This window comes from Euprymna scolopes, chromosome 45, assembly GCF_053919585.1.
Source record: "Euprymna scolopes isolate OS-2025 chromosome 45, ASM5391958v1, whole genome shotgun sequence".
Classification (NCBI taxonomy): Eukaryota; Metazoa; Mollusca; class Cephalopoda; order Sepiida; family Sepiolidae; genus Euprymna; species Euprymna scolopes.
The window spans coordinates 38,406,784-38,419,992 of record NC_136526.1 but is presented as its reverse complement, the minus strand read 5'-3'; the positions used below and the strand labels follow the sequence as shown (position 1 = coordinate 38,419,992).

General features: G+C 31.1%; 1 protein-coding gene across 17 annotated transcripts in view; it reads right to left on the bottom strand.

The window, feature by feature from the left end:
* The window catches only part of LOC145269461 (matrix metalloproteinase-19-like), a 97,666-nt gene that overhangs the window by 28,347 nt on the left and 56,110 nt on the right, over window positions 1–13,209 (bottom strand). For all 17 annotated transcript variants that reach the window (XM_080125139.1, XM_080125145.1, XM_080125142.1 and 14 more), the window contains 3 exons: window positions 9,897–10,015; window positions 6,618–6,699; window positions 2,786–2,922 (listed from right to left, as the gene is read on the bottom strand). In XM_080125139.1, the coding sequence (XP_079981265.1) occupies window positions 2,786–2,922; window positions 6,618–6,699; window positions 9,897–10,015 (338 nt within the window). The remainder of the gene's footprint in view (window positions 1–2,785; window positions 2,923–6,617; window positions 6,700–9,896; window positions 10,016–13,209) is intronic.

The window sequence follows — 13,209 nt, the reverse complement described above, 5'->3', positions numbered from 1 at the left end:
TTTAACGTTTGATTTTAGACAACAGAAACAGAATTTTTTAAATATTTTTTAAAGAAATATTGATCACAAACATTTTTAAAACAAAATAAATTGGAGGAAATCAAGCAAAAACATATTTTTCTTTGTGGCCTATTTGCGTTGAAAATAATTTAATATTAAATATCACATGTGCGAGCCCTAAGAAAAAGAATTAAGCAAAAAAAAACATGAAAATAGCAGTGAGTATCCGTCCCCCACCACCATCACCACCACTAAGAAGTCACAGCAGAAAAGGTGGTGTAAAAATGAAATGCTTTAGTCGACTGCCCCACGGTGAACTCAAAATCACGCCTATAAAACGGTTGTATAGCGGGGTGTGAATAACTTTGCAAACGCCTTTCAAATGTATGTATCGGGATGTAGTCGAAAAAACTGACTTCTCCTTGCAAAGAACAGCTCAGTTGATGGTGAAAGAAAACGATAGCAATGTTGTCAGCGTTCGCTGCGTGTGTCGAAAGTTGATTAAAGTATATAGCAGGAAAAAATGATATAGAGACTAGTATAGGTGGCCGGCGTTGCCCGGGTGTTTAGGGGTGTGTGTTGAGCAAAAAAAAAAGTGGTAGTAGAAAGGCAGGCTCGAACCCGTACCGCGAAGGAGGAAAAGAACGGAGAAAAACGTGACGGCTTTGCTGTTACGACCACCATCAAACTGGAAGTGACGTAGGTTTAAGTTAAGGCTAGACAATCGAAAAGAGGGGCTGACTTTCGAAAATATCGGTGAAAAAAGCAACCCCTCCCTGTAGATATGTGCCCATTTGAGGGTGAAGAAATTAATATTTTTAGCCAATTTTTTGGTATCTGTCGTCTAAAGGGTTGAGCTTCAACACAATACTGATTAATAATAATTAATCATTTATATCTACAGACACTAGTGTTTGATGATTACGCAATCATCAGAGTAGGCTAACAATTCCAGCAGGTTATTAGATAAGTTATAATTATTGATGTTATTATCGTAAATATGGTTATAATAATTATAAATAATAAATTTACTAATTAATAAATAGAACATTTCCGGCAGGATATACCTAAATTAATAGAATTTGTTAGTACGAATAGATGAGTTTTAGTGATTTTATTTCTAAAATTAAAAATGGCGTAATGGAAACATAGTAAAAGGTATTTACAGCTTCTCTTCCAATTTTCGGATTTTAATCATGTCAAAACGCACTTTATTTCCTTTTAATGGATTGATTGTTGCTATTTTTTTTGATGAGTTAAGGGCAAAATAGATTCATTGATTAATAGAATAATTAAGTGATTGATTTTGTGCTACGAAACAGATACTGTCAAGAAGTATATAAGTCAACTGAATGAAAGGAATAAATATTATGATGGTCAACATCATGAACTTTGGAATATAGACTTTTCTCATTCATTGATTATATTGCTCTGTAATTACATTGAGCTTCTTAAATAAGGATTGGTATATAGAAGTAAATAAAGAATATTTCCGCAGAAATATATATATATATATATATATATATATATATATATATATATAATAGGACAACAAGAGTATGAAATGAAGACACAAAACTATATATAGGTACATATAGAATGGATAATTTATTGAATAATGGAATACAGGAAAAATTTGGGGGATAGAAGGAACTCTTTATGCCAGGGCATTTCGAAGCCTAACGCTTCTCATCAGAAGAGTAGAGAAGGTTCTAGGTAGCATGGTGGGGATGCGGCGTCTAGCGTAAGGTTGGTTAGGGATGAAAAAGATTAAGAGAAATTATAGAGTGTTGGGGGAAGCTTTAATGAATTCTAAATAAAAAAGAAGAAGCTTATTATATATAGTATGATATACAAGAATATAAATTGTCTTTAACATAGTATTGAGATTAAGCAATAATCTCAATACTATGTTAAAGATAATTTATATTCTTGTATATGCATATATATATATATACATATATATACATATATACATATACATATATACATATACATATATATACATATATATACATATATATACATATACATATATATACATATACATATATATACATATACATATACATATATACATATACATATATATATACATATACATATATATACATATATATATACATATACATATATATACATATATATATATACATATACATATATATACATATATATATACATATACATATATATATACATATACATATATATATACATATATATATACATATACATCTATATATACATATATATATACATATACATATATATATACATATATATATACATATACATATATATACATATACATATATATATACATATACATATATATATACATATACATATATATACATATATATATACATATACTTATATATATACATATACATATACATATATATACATATACATATATATACATATATATACATATGCATATATATACATATACATATATATACATATATATACATATACATATATATATATACATATATATACATATACATATATATACATATACATATATATACATATATATACATATACATATATACATATACATATATATACATATACATATATATACATATACACATATACATATACATATATATATACATATACACATATACATATACATATATATACATATATATATACATATATATATAATATATATATAATATATATATATATATATATATATATATATATATATGGGTATATGTATGTTAGAGTGTGATATGTAGATGGAGAGAAGAGTTATTCAAATTACCTTTTCCATCAAACGGCTTATGATTTATGTGGTTCTTTATCTCAAATCTAATATCCAGAGTGGGATTGTATTTTGTCTCTTGGATTCTAAGTGGAGTAACATCTGTCCAGCGCTTAAAAGCCCGGCTCATAATTAGTCTAAAATAAAAGAAAGAAATTTCGATTTAAATTAAAACAATAGATACAACAGACAGTTTAGCTCCATTTAATATCTGTCTAAGTTGAGTTGTTTTTCGCGTGCTCACGTCGATAATAAACGCCTACTCAAAAAATATAAAAACAAATTACTTAATATACTCAATCATGGATATGTTAGCGTCTACACGAACAACCATCTATTAATTCCTTCATTGATTGAGATTGTCGGACTGACTTCCTCATCTTGGTTGCTATAGTCACAACGTTTCGGCCGTTTTGCCCTCCGGCCTTCATCAGGTGTTTTGTATCGAACTGGGGAACCGTTTGTTAGGAGTCTCGAACCCAACCCATTATTATTATTACGGGGGTACCGTGTTCGGACTCCAGCTGGCTCTGGGACATAGTTGCTGATTCTCTAGCCCTAGTAACATATGGCCGAGTAGTCCTAGACGTTGTATCAAAGTTTACAGTTACCCAAAGGTGCTGAGTTCAATCCTGAACGAAGGCAGTGAAAAGTAACATTCAAATACGACGTCGCGGAGCTGACGGATATTTGAGATTTTGCGCACCGCCACTTTCTGCTTGAGGATATCTCAAAGATGTCCTATTGGGTTCAAGTCTGGGGATATACTTGGCCAGTTCATCACCTTTGTTTCCAGGGATTTAGCTTTCAATGGCTATATGTTGAGGTATTTTGAGGAGAAATAAATTAACTCTGTTATATATATGCTGCAGACAGACTACTTCTCATTGTGTTTTAGTGTTGTTCCATGAGATATATTTAAATATTTGAAGAAATGTTAGCGTTGTACTCACTTTTCTGATACACACTTCTCTCTCTCTCTCATATATATATATATATATGTATATATATATATATATATATATATATATATATATATATATATATATCTTTCCGATACTAGCTCTATCGCGCAACATTTAAAAAAACATGGCTGCCAGCATTCTCAATTTAGAAACATCATGGTAGAAAATACCAAAATTTTACAAACAGACTCTAACGTTAGGAGACTGAAGATGTTGGAGGCATTGTATATAAAAGTGAGACAAGCCAAAATAAACAATATAAATTATGAATCCAGCAAAAATATTTTAAAATGCCTCTGTTAATGTATATATAAAAAAATATATATAAAAAAATGTATATAAAAAAACAAAAAAAAACTGTCCTATAAATTTGTATATAAACAGCCCACATAAGCCAAAAACGATCTTATAGTACGATGTAATTTTAAAACACGACCTTATCATTCGACGTAATTTTAAAACGACTTTTTATATAACCAGCCAGACGATGGCGGAAACGCTGAAAACGCTCGCAGACTACGGAACACTTTTACACCAATTTGCATATAACACAAGAAGGATTATTCGAAAACTGGAAAAAATAAAACGGAAAATTGTCAAACAAGAAAATGCTGTGCTGTTTAACAATATATGCTTAAAGGAGAATATGCTGCCTAAATATACACAATATATATATATATATATATATATATATATATATATATATATATATATATATAGGTTTATATGTTTCGTTATATATGATTTCCAGATCATATACATGCAGACGGGTACATAATACCATGTTTGTCTATATTTGTGGAGTATTTCGTTCCCAAAGCCCTCTAGTTAGAGCACTTAGTTATCGTTTGGGATCAATTTTATGTGTGGTTTCCTTATATAACGCCGGTCTACGATAGTATTTCTCGTAGGTATATGTCAAAATTGTAATTACAAGCGTGCTAAATCCATAGCATATTTTTGTAAATCGTTTATGGGTGTTTAATTATAAAGTATGCAAATTGCACTCATCTTTATCCATTTGCTGGCGTATTGTGTTTCTGTACGTTTAGTTTGGTATTAAATGATATCGCTTGAGGTGGTGATCAGAGGTAACGAGATGATGGCTCATTTAATTTAGCTACGTTATTTATGCTAACCCAGTCATCGACGCTTTTCGCTGAGTGTAGTTATTAATTAATAAGAAGTTTGTCGGGTTTTAAAGTATACTTATTATTTTGCGGTGTATCGTTTCTATTCTTCCTTTATTAAGTAACTAGCGAGGGGTACACGGCGTTGCCCGGATTTTTGGAGGTGTGTGTGGAAACTCCGGGAGGGGGGGTTAAAAAAGTAATTATAAGGATCGAACCCGAACCGTTGAAGCAAAATTGTAAATTAAATGTGAAAAAAAAACCCTGCAACGTTTACCATTGCCCCACCGCGAGATGCTAACGGAAACACGTTTGAATTGATTTAATTACTTGGATTTGGTAGATGCCCGTTTTAATGAGTTAATGAGGTCAAGTTTGACTGCGGGATAGTATTTACTGCTGAACGCTTCCCCTACCCCCCCAAGATGTTATAGGAAAAAGACTGACCCACATGCGGCGAGCGACAAATGTTGAATATTTATCTTCCCGAAATCGAGCAAATTAAATAGACAGGCGAGCTTCGTTGTTAACTGTGAGATATTACGATTTATATGTGATATAAAAAGTTTTAAAAAGTTGTGAAGCGAGCGACCGCTTCTCTGAAAGAAGCCTTTTGTAGACACACAGAAAAAACGAACACACATACATACATACATTTTCGCTTTTATATTTATAGATTGAGATATTGGGAGTATTGGGTTATGAATGGTATTATTACTAGTATGAAGATATCGCTATTCATTTTTGTTACATCATTTAAAGCGTAGCCTTCAAAGTAATTGCAACTTATGACTGATTCTACATTTACATTTATAATTTTTCACAGTCTTTTCTCCGCGAAAACATACCACGATGGAGTTAATGAACTAGATGCTTTAGCTTTCCTAATATTTTCCATCAGTTAAACTACACACACATACACACACACACACACACACACACACACATATATATATATATTTATAACATAAATAGGCTAGTCAAATTAATTAAGAATAGGAAACTAGATCTAATATCTGTAACATTTTTTTCTTAAGATAAAGGGAGGTGGTGTTTGATCAACATTGCTGGAGAGCCATGGTTTAATATACTGTTTTGTTTTTAAATCCTCGAAACCGTGTTTCATGGTAAACAACTGATGATCCCTTAAATTATCATTAGTACTATAGTGAATTAGAGAGCAAGTTGATTGATTTATCGCAGGTGATTAAATGACTTACTGACTAAATAGTGTTCTAAAGAATGATAAAGAATATAAAAATTACATTTTTTATATAGTTTTAAATGTTAAAAAACTTCTAAGACTATATATATATATATATATATATATATATATATATATATATATACCCTCGCATGACAAAACGTACCCCGGACGCCCATGCGCAGCCATCGTTCATCGCTGGCAAAAGTGCATTAGGAACAGTGGTGAGTATGTGGAAAAATATAATTCTGGAGCAAAAAAAGTCAATCGTTTAAATAGTTCCACTTCCGTCTTCGTAGCCCTTCCAGGTTTTAAGTTAAAAGAATTAGGGGACTTTACGTTTGGAACGACCTCTTGAATCAATCACTCTAAAAAAACATATTTGAACCTAACAATTTTAACCTTAGTCATTGAAATATTTTCTGAAATATTATGAAGAATATAAATTTCCTAGATTAAAAAATACGCAAATTATCGATTTTGTTTTAGATTGAGTTCTTGTTTAACAAATTTATAGTTCGATTATTACGTACCTTTGCTGATCTGGAGAAAATTTGGATGTTTGACTGTATTTACTTATTTTCCATGTGAGAGTATGCATCTTTCTGTGTGTGGCTATAAAAATACACGCAAATAAGCCAATAAAAATGTCATATTTCGGAATTTTTAGATGAGGATTGATTAGTTGTATTACTCAAATTCTTCAGACTACTGCTCTCATATGCTTTGATTTGCCACAACGTTTCTCTCAATGTAACCTCCGACCTTCTCCATGTGTATCTTATTGAACGTGAGAATCCTTCTGACGAACTCGTGAATCTGCATGGACACGAGGCGTAGTTCATATAGTACTTGGTAAACTTTTTTGTAATGGTTACATTCTTATGAAGATTGGAGGTTCAATCCTCAGTGCAGACAACACTCAAATTCACAATTGCGAATTGCTCAGTGTATCTTGTCGAACTCGGGATTGTTTTTGTCGAGAAATTGAATCCTAGCAGTGTGAATGACCGAAAAATTCAATTGCGAATTACTTAGGGCCTCTATCCAGTCACGATTGGCGGAACAAGAGCATGCTACCCCCGTTAATTAAATAAAGGGTTACGCTCGAAATTCCGTCCAAATTCCCGAGTCCCACAAGATGCACCTGAAGAAGGTCGGAGGTCATATCGACCGTTGTGAAAATCATACTCAAGATGAGAACAGTAGTCCGAAGAATCCAAATAGTACGAATAACCAATCCTCATCTAAAACATTCAGAAACTTCAAAATCAATATTGATGAATAAAAAAATAGGTTGTGTTCTTGTATGGAAGACATTTCTTCTTAAGAGCTGATCGATTGCCTTTACTATTCGACGGAGATTAAAAATTCCTTTACACAATTTATAGACGACAAAGATATCATAAACAGTTGATGTTATACGTTTGCTTGTGATGCGTTTCACTACGCTCTCCGGTTAAAAAAAACAGATGCAACGAATTTTTAGAAAAATTAAATTTTATTTCTTCTTTCACAACGCTGGATTCAGTTTTTGCGTATATCGGCGAGCTTAGAGCAGAGTGGGACAGAGGTGGGTGGAGGTGACAGTGCGAGCGACCCAGTCAGGCGCGTGTGTCTCCTGTTCGTGTCTGACTGACTGTCGACAAGCGAGCTGTTCGTCTCGTGTTATCTGCACCTGGGTGTCAACGATTTTGATCTCTGACCCCATCGCCCGCAAATCCGGCGTCTGTTGTCGGTGACAGTTTGCCTTCCGACTTCCCGTACAATGCACTCCGTGACACTTGAACCCCTGGTGTTACCGTACTTAAAGGTAGTTGGAGGTTATCGGTTGAACACTAGATGTTACCTAACCTAAAGCTGGATGAAGATTTTTTAGTTTAAACATAAAGTTTTATCTTACCTAGAGCCGGGTAAGTTGGACAAACCAAAAGGAGATTGCGAGTTTGGAACGGAATGTTACTTTGCTAAAGATGGGTTAATGTTGTGGGTATAATACGGGATGTTATCTTACCTAGCGCTTAATGCATATTGTGGGTTGGGCACGCGGTTATATCTTCTGTACACGCGGAAGTGGCAGGTGGATTGGGAACGGCGCGTTTTCTTATATTAATTGGATACATGGTGTTAAGGGCTAGGTGAAAAGTGTGGATTTTATTATATGACATGTAGAAACGTTATATTGTTTAATCAATGCCCAAAAAGGATTTCTTAATTTGCAGTCGACATTAAAAAATACAATTGCTTAAGACTTCTATGGAATGAGTGCATGTAAAGCCCGTGGATTAAATAAAGGCCTTTGTTCGAAATGTCGTGCAGATTCCCGAGCTCGGCAAAAATATTTCCGTGTTCAACAAAATACATCTTATATAAAGTTGGAAGCTATATTGAAGGAAACATCGTGAAAATAACATACAAGATAAAAAACAACAATTTCCTAAGAACCCAAATGACATGTAGAAACGTTATATGATTTAATTCGTGCAAAAGGTTTTTTTTTTTAAATTTAATAAAAATATTTTAACACGCTTCATCTAACCAAATACGTAGGTTTCGTCAATGGCGTTTTCAATCATTAGTTACGATCGACACGAACAATTATTGTCTGTTTAATAATAACTTGGGGCAAATAATCAAAGTCAATCATTAATCAATAAAAATGATCTACATTTTCGATAACATCTCTATCTCCCTATCTGTGCACTTCTGAAGTAATGAATTGATCTTGATTCGAATGGATCATAGGGGATTGCAAATTGTATTGTTATGATTACTGAACTTATGCAATCGTGACCTGAAAGTTTCATCCATCTGTTGCAGATATTGACGGTGAAACTCTAATAAATCAACTTCTGTCAGTGCGTCAGAAGCAGAGATGTGTCATTGGATTCCTGACAAAAGTGCATTATGAATGATGCTGACTATGTAAAAAAATTAATTCTGGAACACAAAAAATCACAAGTTTTAATCGTACCAGTCCCCTATTCGTAGACCTTTAAACTTTTAAAGTTAAAAAAATAGGAGGATTTGCTTTTGGAAATGTCTTCATATGAAAAGTGCGCTCCGGACACCATGCAAAACCATCGTTCACCGCTAACTAAATTGGATTGAGAAGGGTGTTGATATTGTGAATACAAAAACTAATATAGTAAGATAAAATTATTAGTTTTCATTCGATGTCCCAGAGATGTACTTAATAACGATAGGTTTATATTCCAACCTGCTAATGCTAATAGATGCGAGGAAGTTCTTACACGCTCGCCTGGACGAAATGTCTTGAGTTCTAACTACGATAGGAGACCAGGGACATGGACAGCAATGATTACCTACAATACTGCGAGGTAAAAATACCATGTTGAGAAACTGGCGCGGTCTATTCTTCTCTCGAGAGTAAATGGGACTCTCTTAAACCGTGATAGACACCCCATCTAGTGATGGCGTCACGATAAAAATACCCTTGATAGCCCTGGCGAAGCAACAAGTATTCAGCTACCGAGAAAATTTGAATTACACTACAAATTCGTGTAGTGAGTTCAATCTCGGCTGCGGCCGTGCAGGAAGGACAATACGGAAAAACGGTGGGAGGGGGTCACGACGAGGCCTCAAAGATCCAAACAATTTTGGGTCATAACAGTGCAATAATAAAGGTGTAGTGTATGTCCGTTCTCAGGCGGATGGAAAATATTTTATTCTTATAAAACTTTTCTCTATTGAGGAAGCTAGAAATCTTGGAACATTTTTTACAAACCGTTTCGGAATTCATAAGAACGTCATATACGTATTAAGTAAACTTCGGTTACTTTTTTACTTACTTGTTCGGTATTCGTTAGGAAATAAATCTTGCACACCACATCTTGGGGCTCGCATTTTTATCTCGGTCATCTGATCAATTATTCCAGTCTGTGGAAGTCCGTTAAAACTCTGAAATTTTCTGCGAATAAAACAAAGAGAAAAAAGAAATTAGTTTTCATTTGAAAATGCGATACTTTTTTTTCGTTTCTTTATTTGTATTTTCAATCGTATTCGACGGTAGAAGGAGTCAAAGTTAAGCATAGTGTATGAAAAGATTATATGTAAATCATATTTATGAAACACACTATGTCTGTCTGTTTGTCACCATATTTTCAAACTCTATCTCCTCCGAAACTAAAAGTCACAGATCGGAGCTACGAGCCTCAAATTATTGGATTTTATATGGACCGTTTTTCATGAGTTTTTAGCCGGTAAAAACAGTTTTTAAGGAGTAAAAACGAGGTAAAAATTGACAAAAAAAAATCGTTATACATTTTGTACATTAGTTTAAATCAGTTCATATGCGTGTCACGTTGGTATAGTGGTAACGTCACCAGCTTTGAATACTGCAGTTTTGCTTTCGATTTCGATTCTAGCCGATAGCATCCAAATATTTTTTTTGTTTACTTTTGAAATCACGACTTTTTCATAATATATACGAAATATGGACAAATTAAATTATCACATTTAAACATATTTTACGGGCGTGCAGAATAATCACATTGACACACCGGTTCCTGCTGGATCACCGAAGTTAAACAACGTTGAGCCTGGCCAGTGCTAAATGGGTGACCAGGCGCTTATGTGCTCACCGCTTATCTCGGCATTGTTTCCAGTCGTCTTGGTGTTCTCCTTGTCACTAGACCCAAACAGTGTCGATTCAGGAGAGGTGTCGTTAGGAATCGCGCGACCCTTGCCTCACAATTACACGCGCAACTGCCCCCAGAGGGGTATCCTTTGTCTTTCGAGACAGAACGGCCGGGCAAAGTCGGGCGCTCATCCTGCTAGTCTAAGACTATTTTCTTTTGTCTCAAACTGTGTATTTTCCTAACATTATTCCAGGTATGCTAACACACATATTATTCACTTATTTTGAAACAAATTGATTACTAAAAACAAGCCATTGGATGATTTATCGGAATCGGGAATCAGTAAAATCGGTACTTTTGGAGGTATCGGAATCAACATCGGAATCTGAAATTTTTTTAGGTTATTTCCCGATGCCAAAAACGATTCTTTTAATTATCCGTTTGGTTGATTTTGTTTAAAACAAAATCTTTCACTGTTTATAGTAATGATAAAATAATGAATTTTTATTGATCTTAAATAAAATAATGAATTTTTATTGATTTTAAATAAAATAATAATTTTTTATTAATTTTTAATGATAAAATAATAAATTTTTAATGGTTTTAAATGATAAACTAATAATTTTTTATTGTTTTTAAATGATAAAATAATTAATTTTTATTGATTTTAAATAAAATAATGAATTTTTATTAATTTTTAATGATAAAATAATAAATTTTTAATGATTTTAAATGATAAACTAATAATTTTTTTATTGATTTTAAATGATAAAATAATAAATTTTTATTGATTAAATAATAAGATAATTAATTTTTATTGATTTTAAATAATAAAATAATAAATGTTTATTCATTTTAAATGATAAAATAATTAATGTTTATTGATTTTAAATGATAAAATAATTAATGTTTATTGATTTTAGATGATAAAATAATTAATTTTTATTGATTTTAAACGATAAACTAATTATGTTTTATTGATTTTAAATGAAAAAAATTAATTTTCATTGATTTTAAATGATAAAATAATAAATTTTTATTGATTTTAAATGATAAAATAATAAATTTTTATTAATCTTTAATGATAAAATAATAATTTTTTATTGATTTTACATGATAAAATAATATTTTTTTGTTGATGTTAAATGATAAAATAAAGTTTTAGTGATTTTAAATGATAAAATAAATTTTTATTGATTTTAAATGATAAATTAATGAATTTTTATTGGTTTTTAAATGATAAAATAATGAATTTTTATTGATTTAAAATTATAAAATAATAAATGTTTATTGTTTTACATGATAAAATAATAAATTTTTATTGATTTTATATTATAAAATAAATTTGTATTGATTTTATATTATAAAATAATAAGGTTTTATTGATTTTAAATGATAAAATACTAAGTTTTTATTGATTTTAAATGATAAAATAATTAATATTTATTGATTTTAAACTATAAAAATTTATTGATTTTAAATGATAAAATAATGAATTTTTATTGATTTTAAATGATAAAATAATAAATTTTTATTGATTTTAGATGATAAAATAATGAATTTTTATTGATTTTAAATGATAAAATAATGATTTGTTTTTGATTTTAAATGATAAAATGAATTTAAATGATAAATTTTTATTGATTTTAAATGATAAAACATGGTTTCAAAAGTAGATTTTAATACAAAAAATAGTTCTTGCGTGATTTCTATATATGTCGTGCAGTATGCTGAGAAAAGTGAAACCCGTGTACGAGTAGCTGTGCGCATAATTGTTATCACATACAGCACTTGCAAGTCCCGAATGATCACCCATTTTAGGACTGACCAGTTTCAACGTTGCTTAACTCCGGTGATCTGACTGAACCTGTGTGCCAACGTGATTATGCTGTATATGTACATAATAGAGGTGATATCATTTGCATATAACGTTAAAGAAAATCTATTTTAATAATTAGCTCAAATTTTTAATGGAAATTAGTAATCGAATTATTTTAAGTATTCCGTTTAGAAATATTATATAAAGCTGGTTTAGTTAATTTATTTTTAATTTAATTTACATTTGATTTAATTTATTCTTAATTATTAGCTGCGTTCAATTTATTCTTAATTATTAGCTGCGTTTAATTTATTCTTAATTATCAGCTGCGTTCAAAAACGGACATGAGGTTTCCTTTAATCTGTGAGTTATTTCCCTTGAAGCTCTGAGATTTTATTTCCCTGTCTGAATTTCATAGATGAAGATAATGATTTCCTTTTATACTTGCAAAAATCCAAAATATTGTCAACTTTCAAGAAAATTGTAACAACTAAGACGAATCACTCCACGTAGCAATATATTTTTATCCGGCAACGCTGGATATGTATAGCTAGTATATATATATATATATATATATATATATATATATATATATATATATATATATATATATATATATACTGTTAAGCGAAGGGAAACTGTTTATTTTGTAGACATTTGATGAATCACTTACGAGCAGCGATCCATTGTCCAACGGTTAGACTA